We start from the raw sequence: 14,781 nt of genomic DNA on the forward strand, positions 1-14,781 counted from the left end.
CTCCGCCTGTGACACTGTGGCCTCTGCCTTCTGGGTTGCAGGGAGGGTCTGGTGGGATCACGTAGAGCCCAGCTGGCAAAGAACTCCCCCTCTGCTTTCAGCACTCTGCCCAGACCCTGCTCGCCCGGGTGTGCCCATGTGCGCGGCAGCCGCGGGCTCCTTCAGCACAGGCGACTATGGCATCGGCTGGGGCAGTGCTGCCCACAACGGCTCCGAGACGTGGGCCTACTCTGCGCCAGACCTGCTGGGGTGAGCACAGAGGGAGGGCCCCGGGATCCGGGAGGATCCGGGACGCGGGGAGGGGGGGTTGTTCTCCACGGGCGCCCCCCAGCCCCAGCCAGCCTTGCCTCCCAGGTTCTTCCAGGGCTGGGGCCTGGCTCTAACGCCGTCCCCTCGCCGGCAGGGTCTGGTCCTGGGGCCACTGCGCCGTGTACGACAGCGGGGGCTACGTGCAGGAGCTGGGGCTGAGCCTGGAAGAGAGCCGCGCGCAGCTGGGCTTCCTGCAGCTGCACAACTGGATCGACAACAGGTGCTCGCGCTCGGCCTGTCCCCGCCTCTCCGCACTGCGGCGCTTCCGGCGGGCACACCGGGGTCCCCACGCGGCCCTCCTCCGGGGCCCTGGCCCTCCGCGGTCCACTCCCCCACCCCGCCGCTTTTCCGTGTCCCCATCTTTCCCCACGCACCTCACTGACCGCTCAGCCACCACCTCCTCCCCGGGCCCCGAGTCACCCGCCGCCCAAGCCCCTTTCTCTGGGAAGACACCCAGTCTTTTTACCCTGCCCGCCCCTCTCGCCGGGTAGGAGCCGCGCGGTGTTCGTGGAGCTCACGCGCTACAGCCCGGCCGTGGGGCTACATGCCGCCGTCACGCTGCGCCTCGAGTTCCCGGTGGCCGGGCACGCCGTGACCGCAGTCAGCGTGCGCCCGTTCGCGCTGCGACGCCTGAGTTCCGGCCTCTCGCTGCCGCTGCTCACCTCGGTGGGTGCCGGCCGCGCCCGCCCCGTCGCCCCGCCCCCACGCAAGTCCCGCCCCGCCCCTCCCCCTCCCTTCGCCCCGCCCCTCCCCCTCCCTTCGCCCCGCCCCTCCCCCTCCCTTCGCCCCGCCCTCCCCTCCCTTCGCCCCGCCCCTCCCCCCTCACTTTGCCCCGCCCCCGCAGGTGAGCCTGCTGCTGTTCGCGCTGTACTTCTCGGTGGCCGAGGCGCGTGTGTGGCGCCGGGAAGGGCGGACGCGCGCCGCACAGTCCGGAGCCTGGGCGCGGTGGCTGCTGGTGGCCCTGACCGCGGCCGCGGCGCTCGTGCGCCTGGCCCAGCTGGGTGTCGCCGACCGCCAGTGGACCCGCTTCGTGCGCCGCCGCCCGCGCCGCTTCACCAGCTTCGAGCAGGTGGCGCAGCTGAGCTCCGCGGCTCGCGGCCTGGCCGCCTCGCTGCTCTTTCTCCTGCTGGTCAAGGTGAGGGCTGGGCCGGCGGGGGTCGGCTGGGGCCCGGGCCGGGCCGGGCCGGGTCGAACCGGCGGCGGTTCGGTCGACTGACACCGCTCGCCCCCAGGCCGCCCAGCAGCTGCGCTTCGTGCGCCAGTGGTCGGTTTTCGGCAAGACGCTGTACAGGGCCCTGCCGGAGCTCGTGGGCGCGGCCTTGGGCCTGGTGGTGCTCGCCGTGGCTTATGCCCAGCTGGCCATTCTGGTAGGTGGTGGCGAGGCCGTCAGGAGAGGGGGGGGGGGGGCTCAGCCCGGGACGCGCCCCTCACGCGCGCCCCTTCCCCTTGCAGCTGGTCGCTTCCTGCGTGGACTCGTTTCGGAGCGCCCTGAGGGCCGTCTTGGTGCCGTGTCCCGGGTCTGGGGGCCCTGCCCCGTGCCCTGCCGAGTCCTGGCGCCTCTCCCCGCTGCTGTGCACTGGGCTCTGGGCGCTGCGGCTGTGGGGGGCCCTGAGGCTGGGGGCCGTCCTCCTGCGGTGGCGGTACCACGCGCTGCGTGGGGAGCTCTACCGGCCGGCCTGGGAGCCGCAGGACTACGAGATGGTGGAGCTGTTCTTGCGCAGGCTGCGCCTCTGGCTGGGCTTCAGTAAGGTTAAGGAGGTGGGTACGGCCCAGTGGGGGGGAGAGGGACGCACCCTGGGCCCAGGGGAGCCCGGGGTGCAGCCGGACTGACGGAGCCCCTGTGCCGCCCCCAGTTCCGTCACAAAGTCCGGTTTGAAGGGATGGAACCGCTGCCCTCGCGCTCCTCCAGGGGCTCCAAGTCGTCCCCGGACGCGCCCCCCCCCAGTGGGGGCTCAGACGCCTCCCGGCCCTCCACGGCCTCCAGCCAGCTGGACACACCCGGCGGGGGCCTGAGCCGGCTGGGGCCGCGTGGGGAGCCCGAGCCCTCTCGCCTCCAAGCCGTGTTCGAGGCCCTCCTGACCCAGTTCGACCGACTCAACCAGGCCACGGAGGATGTCTACCAGCTGGAGCGCAGGCTTCAGAGCCTGCAAGGCCGCAGGAGCACGGGTGCCCCCAGCCCCTCCTCAGACCTGCGGCCAGCCCTGCCTGGCCGTCTTGCCCGGGCCAGTCGTGGCGTGGGTCTGGCCCCGGGCCCCTGCAGGGTTTCCCTGCGGGCTAAGAACAAGGTCCACCCCGGCAGCACTTAGTCCCGGGGGGTCCTGGGCTCGGACCCCTTCCCTGGGGTGGGCCTCTGGCTTCAGTCCGCTCTGCAGAGGGAGCCAGAGCAGACACCGCTCAGTATTAATTTCTGCCACCCTTACGGTCTCGGGCCAGGCAGAAGAGCTGCACGAAGGCCCCCAGGGAGCAGTCGTCTCTCTCTCTCTGTGGGTCTCAGCACTTTAAAGACGCCACGTGGGCAGCCAGGACCCAGGGTCCCCTCCCCGGCTCCCCGTGGGAGGACACAGCAGTATTGGGCTGAGTGCCCAGCCTCTGAGATGCTAATTTATTACCGGAGTCCTCAGGTACAGCGGGCTGTGCCCGGCCCCACCTCCTGGGCAGACATCTCCCCTTTGCTAAGGATCCAGGCTTCGGGGAGGGGAACCTGCACCTCCCGTCGTCTCCCCCTAAGTTATTACCTCTCCCTTGCCCCTGCTGAGTGCACGCACCTTCAGCCGCAGTGTCTCTGTCGTCAGTAATTTATACGGGGTTAAAAATGTATTTTTGTACGTTGCTCTCTTTTTCATTAGGGCCGAGGGACCTGGTGGCTGCAGTGGCTCCGTGCCCCCCGTCTCCTGTGGGGAGGGGTGCTGGGGCTGCAGAGCTGGCCTCCCTCCCCAGACACCTAACCCGAGTTGGATCCAAGTTGGGCCTGGGGCTGGGACGGGAGGCTTGTTGGAAGGGCCCAGCCATCGCCTCGGCACTTCCTGTCACCACCCCCCTCCCCACCCCCGTGGCCTTGCTCTCTGCCTGGGCTGTGACAGCAAGGGGGCAGAGCCCAGACCTGCGGGTGTCAGGTCTGGGGGAGGAGGAGGACGCGGGCGGCGCCAGACCTCCAGGGTGGAAGGAGCCCTGCCCCGGGGCTGGCTCCCGGGGCTGGGGCCGGTGAGGGTCTTGTGTACCGGAGAACACGTGGGTGGTGGCAGGGTGGCCCCCGACCGCAGCCCGACAGGCCCTGTACCACCTCCGTGGGTGTGGCCACAGCTACAGCCTTGATCCCGTCCCCACCCGACAAAGTCAAATAAACCAGCTGGCTGACTGCATCCGCGTCTGGCTCTGAGTGACACGATGGGGAGGCCGGGGCTGCACCACTGCTTTATTTCATTTGCGCATGTAACAGCGGGGCACGGGACCCGGCTCACACGAACTCGGTGAAGTCATCCACAGAGGAGATGAGGCGCTTCCGCTGGCCCGTCTCGTACGTGGGCATGGGCTCGGCCGGGGCCGGGGCCTTGGCGTGGCCCGGAGGGTGCGTCTGCGTCAGCGGCAGGCTGGGGTTGGAGTAGTGGGCTTCCTCACGGATCTGCAGGGGACGGGGAGGCTTCAGGAAGAAGCGGGGGCAGGGGGGGCACTTGCCCTCCGGGAGCTGGATGCCAGTGCACGCCCCCCTCCCCCCAAGGCATCTGAGGCCCACCCGCCCTACCCGGTGGCGCAGCCGCTTGATGTGACGGAGCCTGGCGATCCACTTGGACGGGTAGATATCCGTGGGGTTGGAGCGGCTATGGTGCACCTGGGAGGCCATCTGGCGTGGGAGACGGGGAGCGCTGAGGCCCTTGTGGCCGGCACCCCTGGGCCCGTCCCACCCTGCCCCGGGCCGACCCCTCTGCTCACGTTGGCGTGCAGAGCCATCTGACGGGCCACGAAGGGCAGGTTGCGATCAGACACGATCTTGGCCACGCTGGTGTCCACGAGGCCCTCCATGTCTGAGGAGACACAGAGCTCGTGAGGGGCTCAGGGCCGCGAGGGCCTCCCCGCCCGGCCCCAGGGCTCACCCTTCCTGCACTGCAGCGACACCAGGTTGCACTCGTAGTCCAGGGGGGTGATGATCACGTGGACGAAGTTGAACTGGCCCTGTGCAGACAAGGGCAGAGGTCACCCCGGGCCTTGCCCCTTTCTCGCTCAGCGCCTAACTCCACAAACCTGCCCTTTCGGTCACTAGCCCCGTAGACACGCTTCCGACCGAGCCCGGGGGCAGGGCTGTCCCTCATCTCCTCCCCCGGGCCGCCTTCCCTCCTAAAGCCCGACTCCACATCCAGATCCCACCAACCGAATCCCCCCGAGTTCAGGTCCAGTCACGACCCTAAACAGGCGCGTGACCCCCACCTCGCCTGCCTGTGCTACCCGTGACTCCTGCTGCCACCTGGCTGCCAGCTGCCTCCCTGTCGTCCCGAGAGCAGCCCGGACGCCTACACGGGCGGACCGCTTCCCTGTGCGTCTCTGGGTGTGCACCACACACACCCACCCCAGCTCCGTGCCACCCCTCGGGCACCGTGGCCCGCGACTGGACTCTCACCAGCGGCCGCGTGTTCGCGTTCAGCGACCCCCTCTGAGGCTTGCTGTTGGGTTTAGAATCTGAACACCTGTGAGCTTCGGACCTGCCCCCCGACCCTGCCTTCCACGTGCCTCACACCCCAAGTCTCCTGGGTGGAGCCCGCCTCCCCCCCCCCCCCAAGCCTCCCCACCGGGGCCTTGGGCCCTAGCATCATCATCTAGGGAAGGTGAGGCCACGGGGCACACCCCAGCGTTGTGTGATGACACGAGGGAGGTGTCAGAGAGGGGGACTCCGAGACCCAGGGACACACAAATCCCTGCTCTGTGCCCGGCCCCCCACTAGGCTCATTGGCTCCCACGAGGGCCGCTGTCCCCGTCGTTGTCATTACAGAGAACACCGGCTGGGGGGGGGGGGGGAACGTGCCTACTCCAACTGGCGGCGGGAGGCACTGGAGGTCCTTTTATTGACGTACTGACCCCGACAGTGCCTGCTGTCTGCACTCAACACAGACCAGAGAGAGCACTTGCCCAGAGGTGTAGACTCGAGCCAGGGGTGCCCACCTGCGCCCGCCTCCAGGGCCCCCACTCACTTTAATGGTGCCCAGTTTAAAGTCCTCGCCGGAGTCATTATAGACAATGGACACAAAGTCGTTGCCCAGATGGCGCTTCTTGTCACAGCGGTGCTTGTCCACGTCCTTGGTGGGCATCAGGGTGGCGATATGGAAGACAGCTGCGAGGCGCATGGGGCCAAGTTGAGCGGGGCCTGGCATGGCCCCAGGCAGAGCACCAGCGTGGGGCGCCTCTTGGTTCCTCCAGAGGCTCTCGGGCCTGCGGGACCCGCCCCCTCCAGTGCCTGGCCAGCAGACTTGCCTCCTCACCCCGAGGGCATAGCTTCCGGACGCAGAGGCGCCAGCCCCACTGCTACCCCCCCACCCCCGGTCCCCATTGGGGGAAGTCAGGCCCTCGGCCACCCTCAGCCCCGAGTGCGGGCCGGCGGAAGGCGCATACCCTGCATGATGTCATCGTGCCAGCAGTAGGTGAACTGGCCGTCCTCCCCGCACACGTCCAGACCGCCCAGGTACACCTTATCCGGCTGGCAGTCCTTGAGCTCGATGAGCTTGCCCAGGCCCGTCAGGAACTCTGTGTACCGGTACGAGCCGTGCTCGTTGGACAGGATGGCGAGCTCGCTGCTGCTCTGTGGGGAGAGAGGAGCTCGGCGGCACCCGCCCCTGCCCGGCTCCTCGGGGCCCCGGCGCGCACCCGGGGGCGCGCACCCGGGGGCGCCATCTGGACCCCGTCTCTCGCACAGAGCACGGGTCCACCAGCCAATTTGCTCAGGCGGACCAAAAACACACCCAGAGGCTGGCATTCCGCGGCATCCCAGCCCCGCGCCGCAGGCCTGCTCATCTCATGGGGACGGGGGGCGCCCCGCTTCCACCGGCTCTTCGTGCGGCAGCCAGAAGGATGCTCCGGAGGCTGGGGCCGAGTTACCGCCAACCCTCGGCTCAGAACCATTCGTGGCCCTCCCACCTCCCTGGGAACGACACGCAGCCCCGAGGCCGTCCACGCCTCCCCTCTACTTCCCCATCCTGCCTCCGGCCCCCTGTGCGCGCGCGGGCACTGCGCCAGCCACCCCGTGCCCGGGTCGCTGATGTGAGCAGTGCCCCGCCCACACCTGTGGCGTCCACGCACCCACCACCCTCTCTGCAGCCCCCAACGTCCCTCGGGGCACCGTGTGCTCACACGCTCCGCTGTCACTCCCGCCGCATCCCGGGCACGGGAACGGCAGCCTGCACAGGGCCCCACGGGCACTTGATGCAGTGACTGAGCTCGGTGGCGGACGAGGGGCCGGGCCCTGAACCCAGCCCCAGCCAGGGAGGCCATCCGGCTGGGCTCGGGCCCCCAGCACCCTTACCTGGCCTTCTCCCACGTACAGGACCGCGATCTTGTGCGTGTCGTAGGATGGGATCTGGTCGAGGAGCTGCACCGACCGCTCGAAGGACTGTAGCCACAGAGCCCCGCCTGAGCCTTGGGCGGAGGTCGTGCCACCACCAGCCCGTCAGGTGCCTGTCCGGGGAGGGCTCTCCTCGCCCGGGGCAGGTTGGGGGAGGGGTCGCTATAGGCTGCCACAGGGAGCTGAGGCTTTGTCTCTGCGAGCCTGGGCTGTGGGCACCCCACGGTGTCCCCCACCCAGGCTCCGGGGGGACCCCGCACCGGAGAGAAAGCACACATACCTCGTTAGGCAGAAGGATCGGCTTGTTGGACTCGTCGCCAAAGAAAGGAGAGTGGTACAGCTGCAGGAACACGAAGCTGCAGGGGCAGAGACGGGAGGGCCGGGCCGGGCCTGGTCACTGCTGGCACCGCCGACCCAGGCACAAAGAAGCGGACCTCCGCCCCATCGCCGAAGGAACTGCCCTCTTGTCTGGCTCCCACCGGCCACGGGGCACAGGCTACACGACCCGTAGCCCAGTCTGTTCGGCTGGGGGCCACTCAGGCACCGTGTCCCCATGGGGACTGTCCGGCAGCTCCAGCCCGAAAGGGCAAGGCTCACCTGGGGTTGATGCCCGGCACCTTCTCGGTATTGGAGGCCCCAGCTCTGCTCTTGAAGGCGTCCCGCTCTACCCTCTTGCCTCTGCGTGACGGGGCTGAATCCGAAATGGTGTAGCCTCTGGGACGCAGGCCACCGGGGGAACGGGGACAGCCAGAAGGCAAGGGACCCTCGGGCCTCGCAGGGCCCCGGCCCTGACTCTCTTCACCTGGGGTTGACCAAGTGGCACCTGCCCCGTCCAGAGTCCCGGACTGCGAGCGGGCCTTGGCCTCGGGGCTCAGCCGGCCAACGTCGGCCTTGTCCCCAGGGTCCCCGAGTGTATCCTGCAGGGTCTGCAGCTCCGGCGAGGAGCTAGACTTGCTGAGGGGCTGGGCGGGCTGGAAGGAGAGCCCCGCAGAGGGCCGGGCTCCCTCGGCAGACACGGCCCGCCCGATGGGGAGCCCTCCGGCAGCCACCTCCTCTGCGGCGAAAGACTTCTCCTCTTGGCTGGAGCTGGAAGACGACTGGAAAGGAAGGAGTCCAGAGAGCCTTCGTTGGAAGACGCCAGTGAACCCTCCCAGGGGCCTACTCGGGGGCGATGAAGCCCCACCTGCCCCCCAGCCAGGGCCAGAGGAGCCACTCGGCAGCAAGCGGATGGCCACGGCCCCGCCCCCTCCCCTAGGACGACTCCTGCCCGTGCTGAGCAGCAGGGCCACAGAATGCCGACAATGAGCCACTAGCCCTGCGGGGACCACCGGGAAGCCCCGGGCCATCCACGCAGAAGGGACTTGGAAGGACAGCTAGCCAGTTCTTAGATAACAAAAGAGGAAGAAAAACCTCGTGTGAGTTCACAGCAAGCCAGCCGGAGCCACAAAGCCTGGAGCGGAGGCCCCGCCCCTCTTCCCACAGCGCCCTCCCCCGCCTAGTACTCACTCTACTGTAGGCTTCAGGGCGCCGACAGCGCCTCTCTGGGCCCAGGGTGGCCTCAAAGTCCTCCAGCTCAGTGGGCTCGCCTGGCAAATCAGTCTCGCTGGGACTTCCCTCCTCCAGAACCACCGCGGAGTCTGGGAGGACACAGATGAGGCTACTAGGTGCTGGCCCGGCCCCCAGGAGCTCACGTGGCCTGAGGTACCAGCCTCTCCCCGGCAAGAGAGCACAGCGGCCCCCCAACAGAGCCTCACCTAAGGCCTTCCTTGCCTGTGGCTCTAAGCTGCCCACACCCCATCAAGTCAGCTGGAGAAGGGCGCCCTCAGGGGCCTGGATGTGACCCCTGACACGGGGAGTCTCCAACACAGGCTCCCGGACGTAGGGACGTGGGGGGCATCCGGCTCCTGGAATCCCCAGCCCAGGATCCACAGCACCCGCCGCTGCTGCCCCAGCAAGGGAAACGGCCGGGGGCGGGACCCGAGCCCAAGAGCCCGCGAGGGAGGAGCCCCCGCCTAAGACGGGGTCCCAGCTCAGAAGGAGCGGCGCGCCCACACCGGCCCCCAGGAACCGGGACGAGAGGCCAGAGTCCCTCTGTGATGGGACCTGAGGAGAAGCCTGATGGAGAAACACCCGTGCGCACACACAGACTCGGAAGCCCGTTCTGGAAAGCCGAGGCGCGCTATCGGAGCCCAAGCCAACCCCGAGCTGAGGAATGCTAAGGAGGGTACGATGCCCTGAAGCAGCATTTCCTGTGCCGATGTGAGGGCGGGGGCGGGGGAGGGGGAAGCAACCGGGGGTTAGCGCAGCCCGCGGCCGCCACACACGCAGCCCCACACGCGCACGGCCCGTCAGCCGCCTGCCGGAGCCCGTCTGCACGCTGCCCTTTCCTAACTGGCTCCTGTCCACATGTGGGCACCCAGGTGTGCCCAAGGGCCATGCAGGTCAGAGCCCGCCCCTGCCAGGGCCTGGGAACAACGGGCCAAAGGCTGGTCTGTAGGGCCTCTGGCCAGCCCACGACGAGAGGCAGACACAGCCCAATTTGTGGGTTCGCAAAGCCAATCTGACCACCAGAAGCCCGGGAAAAGTCAGTGGGGCTGAGCCCCAGGGCCAGGCTCGCCCCAAAGAACTGCCCCCCTGCCAGCATCTGTGGCTTAGCTGCCCAAGGTCACCTCCTGAGGCCTGAAGATGTGGCTGTAAGGGCCTGCCCGACGTGGGGACAGAGCTCAGCCACGAAGGGCATGCGGCAGAGGGGGTCCGCCAGCAAAGCGCAGGCATTCTGCACAGACGTCCTCATGCGAGTCGGGGCCCTTCTCCCAGAGGGCACGGAGCGGCTCTGGCAGGACCACGGAGGGATGAGCGGATGAGGGGCGATGAGAACAGCACCTACGAGGCAGAGCGCCGCTCTGGAGCAAACACCGCTTCCCTTAAAGAGACACACGAGTACCTGCCCAGGAAATGCTCCTGTGCAGCTCTCCTTGGCAACTGGTCTGGTACAGGGAGGAGAAAGAGGCCACTGCAAGGGAAACCGCGAGCGGCCAGTCAGCAGAAGGGGAGACTATGCACAGTCGAGCAGAGGAAAGGCACCACTAGTCCCGCACAGAGCCCGGGCCTGGAGAGAGAGAGCGGAGGGGCCAGCGGCGCCCGGCTCCCCAAGCTGCCGGAGCCGGCGTCTGGAAGGGGAGCGCGGCCCTCCTCCTCGCCAACACAGGTCCCGGGCCGCTAAGCGCCATCTGCGGCCACAGGGAAGGCCAGACGGTGGCCCGGAAGCTCCGCAGCAGCAGGCTGGGCACGGGCACGAGCGCAGGCAGGTGCAGACTGTGTGCTCGGCGCATCCACACCCACGCCCGAGCAGAAGCGCGGCTACCGCCTAGAGCCCCGGCCACGGGCGCTCCGAGGAGAGCGCGGGGCAAAGGCTTTGCGGGGGCTCTGCCGTGCCCGCCCCCGCACAGCTACCGCGCGCCTCGGGAAGAGGGTCCCTTTAGCGGGAACGGACCCTGCTCCCACGTCAGGCTGTGGCGGCGGCGAGGAAAGCTCCGGGACCCCCACTGTGGGCGCGACCCGCGGCGCAGGGGAGCGACGCTGCCTCCAGACAGCACGGCCAGGTCGGGCGGGACGGGTACCCACCTGTGTTAGAACGTGGGGGCGGAGGGGGCTTGGCGGAGCCGGCCGCCGGCACCGAAAGTGACTTGTACAGGGCCGTGTCACGACGCTCCTTGAAGCGCTCGGCGGCCATGAGGGCGTTGGACAGCTCCTGCAGGGGCATGTTGTTGATGTCCGAGGAGAAGGGGCTGAGGGGGTTCTCCAGGCTCATCAGCCAGCTGGTGTTCCCTGCGGAGGGGCAGGCAGCACCCCTCAGGCCGCGGGCCCGACACCGCCACCGGCCATCCCCACCCCCGAGGGCACGTGCCCGGGGGTGGGCAGAGCTCCCTGTGCTCAACCAGGGAGCGATGGGGAAGTGGGGGGAGGCTCTAGCAAAGGCAGGCCCCTGGCTGGCCCCGACGCTCCACCCCCACACCGCCAGACCCCCAGGTCAGGAGTAGCTCCCGTCCCGGTGGTCGCCCGCCTCACAGGCGCACAGGAGGGCCTCAGCTCATACCGCTCTCCGCCCCGGGTCAGCGCTCACACCCACGTCAGGCCCGGCAGAGGCACCGCAAAGAACAGACACCACCGAAAAGCTTGGATGGGGCAGAGCCGGGGGTTTTCTGGGCTCCCTCTCCCCACAAGGCCCACGGGCCAACACTTTGACGCGGCCCTCCACACCGAGCGTCCTCACGTTGAGAGCATCTCCCTCAACCCTGACCCACCTCCTCCGGCCCTTCCTGGGCCTTCTCATCCAGTCTCTGGCCTCCCCCATGCCGGCTCCCCAAGAGGACCCAGGGCCCACAGCCTTACTGCCCAGGAGGGTCCCCAGGACCGGGCGCCTTATCCTCCCCGGTCACCACTGGCCACGCTGCGCCCTAAGCGGACCCCAGGCCCCGGGCCTTGGCTTCCTTTAACCTCAAATACCCATTACAGGCTGAATCGTGTGTCGCAAAATTCCTGTGTGGAAGTCCTCACCTCCAGCACCTCGGAAAGCACCGCGGTAAGGGAAAACCGAATCTCCCGGGTGGTCCCTAATCCAGAGTCCTTACCAGGGGACACACACCCGCACAGAGGGACGACCACGCAAGAACACGAGGGAAGACACACGCGTGTGCACCCCGGGAAGAGAGGCCTCAAGAGGACCCAGCCCGGTTGGCACCCTCACCTGGGACTTACAGCCCCCGGGAGCAGGAGGAAATACCTTTCTGTTGCTGAAGCTGCCCGCTCCGGGGCACTCTGTCAGGGAGGCCCGAGTGGACTAGCGCAGGCCCTCTCCACTCAGCCCTGTGGATCCCCCTCACCGCTCACCGTGTGGGCGTCACGGAGCGGAAGCTCCCTCGGCCCAGCCTGCCTGCCCCTCCTGTGTACCTAAGACCCTCGTGGCTAATGGTCCCGCGGCCACTGTGTGTGCTGACCGAGGCCCAGGCGTGCCAAGGGCAGACCCGTCAGTACCCGTGGGCCTCCGGACCAAGATCTCCGCCCAGCCCTGGGTCAGCAGGGGTACGTAGGCCGCCAGGCTCGTCTTCTCCTGCGCCGGGAGCTGGGCGGCAGCCGAGGCCCTCTCGGACGTGCTGGCTGGTGTGGTCTGTGCGCCTGGGCAGTGGGTGGCCGGAGCGTCCAAGGCACCAACACGAAGGCCGTGGCCCCCTGAGGAAGGGGAGGACAGGAGGGCTGGTGACCCCCACCTGCCCGACGCAGAGCCGCCGGCTCACAACTGGCTGTTCCACCCAGGGCCCTGCTGGCCACGGAGCCCCAGGCCAGCAACCAGAGGCAGCTCAGCCCTCTCTGGGTGTCGGCCTCGGTGGGCCCAGGGCAGTAGGAAGGGGCCCCAGCACCTGCCCCACCTGCCCCCACCGTTGGACCGTGGCTCGTTCTGGCTGCAGCAAAAGAAAGCTACAGGGGTGAGCTGAGGACAAGGACTGCCGAGGGTTCACAGGAAACACAAGCCATGAGAAACGGACCCTCGGGCCAGAGTTGTGCAAAAGGCACACCGCCTGCCGCACCCCCTGTGACGAGGGCTCGCGGAAACAACATCCCGGCAGTGTTCGCGAGCGCGTGCACCCACAGAGGCCCCGAGGAGGCAGGGAGGGGCACCGGCTCACCAGACATGGAGCGGACGCGGTCCCGGGCCCCACGGCACACCTGCTGCCCAGCCTGGGACTCCAACTTGGCAGGCGCCTCCTTTGTCTGCCTCACGTGCGCACCGGGGTCAGAGCTGAGGACGGAAGGGCCCGTGCCGAGCGTGACCGAGATGTCTCACAGGCTCCAGGCTGGCGTGCAACCGAGCCACCCCAGCCTGGGCTCGGGACCGCCAGGGTCACGGCCCGATAGGTAGGGGCTGGAAGGTGCGGTCACCTCAGCTCTGGGCTGCCCTGCAGCTCTCCTGAGTCCAAGCCCAGCAGTGACCGGGTTCCGGTCCCCACGCTCGTCGTCACGGTGACGAGCTTGTTTCCAACCAGCCAGGTCTTGGTCCTGCCACCAGCCAAGAGGAACTCCCCTACAGGGGACCTGAAAGCAGAGGGGCATCGGCCAACACCTTGCCCAGCGGGCTCTGGACGGGCATCGTGGTTCCAAAGGCGCCTCCGACTGAGGGCCGCCTGCAGGAAGGAACCCTGCACGACTCACCCGCCACCGCCACTTTGACCCATTACAGTCACAGAAGAAGAGAGCGCGGTGCTGTGCCTCCCTCCCAGCCTGTACCTCTTGGGGACCGCCGTGAAGTTGGAGAACACGTATCTGGCCATCATGTCCAGACAAGTCTCCGTGAGCTCCAGGTGGAGATTTTTCAAGTTGTCGTCAGCCTGGGCCATTGAGTTCTCGTCCGCAGACCCCAAGCTGGCACTCGTGAGGGACGACTGGATCCTGCTGGAGGGAGGGGCCCAGCGAGGTCAGGTGCCGACCGGCCCCTCCTCTCCCCCCAGGGGCCAGAGCTGGAGGCATGCATTTGCTGGGGGGCCGCGCCCACAAACGCCCCACCAGGGCGCACGGCCAGTGGAGCCACGGCTCGGCAGACCGCGCTGACACATCCTCCCAGAGAGAGGAGGGCAAGGCCTCACGGGAGACACGAGAGACCGACATCCCCTCACCGAAGCGCAGGAGTTAGGGGACGGCTTTGTGGCAGAGCCCTTTAGTCATGCAGAGACACGAAGACCACACACACACACACACACACACACACACACACAAAGATTGCATTCTGCCCACGGGGCCACCTCCCGATGACGGGGAGGGTCTGGGCTTCGTGTGCAGCTCTTCACCCTGAACTCAGGCCGCCCCAGCTCCGCACGCACCCCGTGACCAGAAGGGGCTTATGTGGGCTTAATTCTGACGCCAATTTTTCAAAGCCCCTTTGCCACGTTCTGCTTGTGATAGAGACCGTGCTAGAAAAGAGCGGAGAGCCTCGCTGCCCCACCCCCAGCCCCCCAAACCACACTCAGCAGAGGCCAGCCTGAGGCTGGAGCCCAAGCCAGGCTCCTAGGAAGTGGGTCTCCTGGGCCCGAAGGGGCTTCCTGGGGAGGAGACCACCCCCATCCCGCAGCTCAGCGCAGCCTAGCACGGCCGGCGCCTGGCGGGAGCAGCGACCCCCAGGGGCCCACACCCGCACTCAGACACAGCAGGGAGAAGTGAGCGAGGCCACGCCCCTCAAGGGTTCTGACCTCGCCAGCCCGGCCCCCACCCCCGCTGCCCCACTCAAAGCCCCCGCGCCCTTTCAGCCGCCCCAGAAAGCGGACCTTTACTAAGAGAAAGCTCAAGAACAAAGTCCACCTGAGAGGATGCGAAAGCCAATCCCAGGAGCATGCTCCCTCCTGTCCCCCGTGGGCGCTGCTTTCATACGCAGAGGCCCCTCGCCTCCGGGGACAGGCCTGTGGGCAGCTGCCACCGGGTGCCTGGCTTCCTCAGAGCTACCGCCCTCCCTGCTTTGGGCTCCCAGGCCAGCCTCCGAGGAGGCCTGCAGCCAGCCCGTGCTGGGACGAGGCTCGGGGACAGAATGCAACCTTCCCACCCCTCACCACCAGGCTCCCCGGGACCGAGGGCTGGGCTGGGCAGGACGGGCCTCTGTCTCCTGCTCCTCCAGCTCCGGCCAGGCGACGAGGTCATGCAAGCGCCCCATGCACCGCCACCCGGGCGCTCCCGCCTGCAGGGCCACCGCACGGGCCAAGCTGCAGGGTCTGAGCCCCCCACCCGAAGAAGCCCACTACCTGCGGACCACATGTTCAGACACACTGATGCTGCGGCACCGGAAGGCGTCGGCTGCAGAGCTCTCCTGGAATTCTCTCACGGGTGGGGAGTTATTCAAGCCTTGTTTGGGGGGTCTGGCTATCCTCAAACTACCAGGTGAGGAAGGAAGG

General features: G+C 68.0%; 2 protein-coding genes across 10 annotated transcripts in view; one reads left to right on the forward strand and one right to left on the reverse strand.

The window, feature by feature from the left end:
- PKD1 (polycystin 1, transient receptor potential channel interacting) overlaps positions 1 to 3,668 on the forward strand; it is a 43,968-nt gene extending 40,300 nt beyond the window's left edge. The window contains exons 43-49 of the mRNA XM_047097847.1: positions 102 to 249; positions 404 to 529; positions 801 to 975; positions 1,154 to 1,444; positions 1,542 to 1,676; positions 1,762 to 2,067; positions 2,163 to 3,668. Coding sequence (XP_046953803.1) covers positions 102 to 249; positions 404 to 529; positions 801 to 975; positions 1,154 to 1,444; positions 1,542 to 1,676; positions 1,762 to 2,067; positions 2,163 to 2,615 — 1,634 coding nt within the window. The 3' untranslated portion in view covers positions 2,616 to 3,668. The remainder of the gene's footprint in view (positions 1 to 101; positions 250 to 403; positions 530 to 800; positions 976 to 1,153; positions 1,445 to 1,541; positions 1,677 to 1,761; positions 2,068 to 2,162) is intronic.
- A 33-nt stretch (positions 3,669 to 3,701) lies between these two features.
- TSC2 (TSC complex subunit 2) overlaps positions 3,702 to 14,781 on the reverse strand; it is a 35,398-nt gene continuing 24,318 nt past the window's right edge. For 2 of the 9 annotated variants that reach the window (XM_047097837.1, XM_047097832.1), the window contains exons 26-41: positions 13,133 to 13,297; positions 12,788 to 12,940; positions 12,535 to 12,647; positions 11,885 to 12,079; positions 10,475 to 10,678; positions 9,795 to 9,863; positions 8,357 to 8,487; positions 7,448 to 7,947; positions 7,131 to 7,206; positions 6,812 to 6,898; positions 5,905 to 6,091; positions 5,487 to 5,626; positions 4,398 to 4,476; positions 4,237 to 4,328; positions 4,049 to 4,147; positions 3,702 to 3,928 (exon numbers count right to left, since the gene is read on the reverse strand). In XM_047097837.1, coding sequence (XP_046953793.1) covers positions 3,764 to 3,928; positions 4,049 to 4,147; positions 4,237 to 4,328; positions 4,398 to 4,476; positions 5,487 to 5,626; positions 5,905 to 6,091; positions 6,812 to 6,898; positions 7,131 to 7,206; positions 7,448 to 7,947; positions 8,357 to 8,487; positions 9,795 to 9,863; positions 10,475 to 10,678; positions 11,885 to 12,079; positions 12,535 to 12,647; positions 12,788 to 12,940; positions 13,133 to 13,297 — 2,455 coding nt within the window. In that variant the 3' untranslated portion in view covers positions 3,702 to 3,763. Of the gene's footprint in view, positions 3,929 to 4,048; positions 4,148 to 4,236; positions 4,329 to 4,397; positions 4,477 to 5,486; positions 5,627 to 5,904; positions 6,092 to 6,811; positions 6,899 to 7,130; positions 7,207 to 7,447; positions 7,948 to 8,356; positions 8,488 to 9,794; positions 9,864 to 10,474; positions 10,679 to 11,884; positions 12,080 to 12,534; positions 12,648 to 12,787; positions 12,941 to 13,132; positions 13,298 to 14,631; positions 14,761 to 14,781 lie in introns of all 9 variants that reach the window. The other 7 variants (XM_047097833.1, XM_047097831.1, XM_047097838.1 and 4 more) reach the window with 4 other exon arrangements.

Source organism: Lynx rufus, unplaced genomic scaffold, assembly GCF_022079265.1.
Source record: "Lynx rufus isolate CCGP_SWC_20201006 ecotype Redwood Valley unplaced genomic scaffold, mLynRuf1.p SCAF_43, whole genome shotgun sequence".
In the NCBI taxonomy this organism is placed as follows: domain Eukaryota; kingdom Metazoa; phylum Chordata; class Mammalia; order Carnivora; family Felidae; genus Lynx; species Lynx rufus.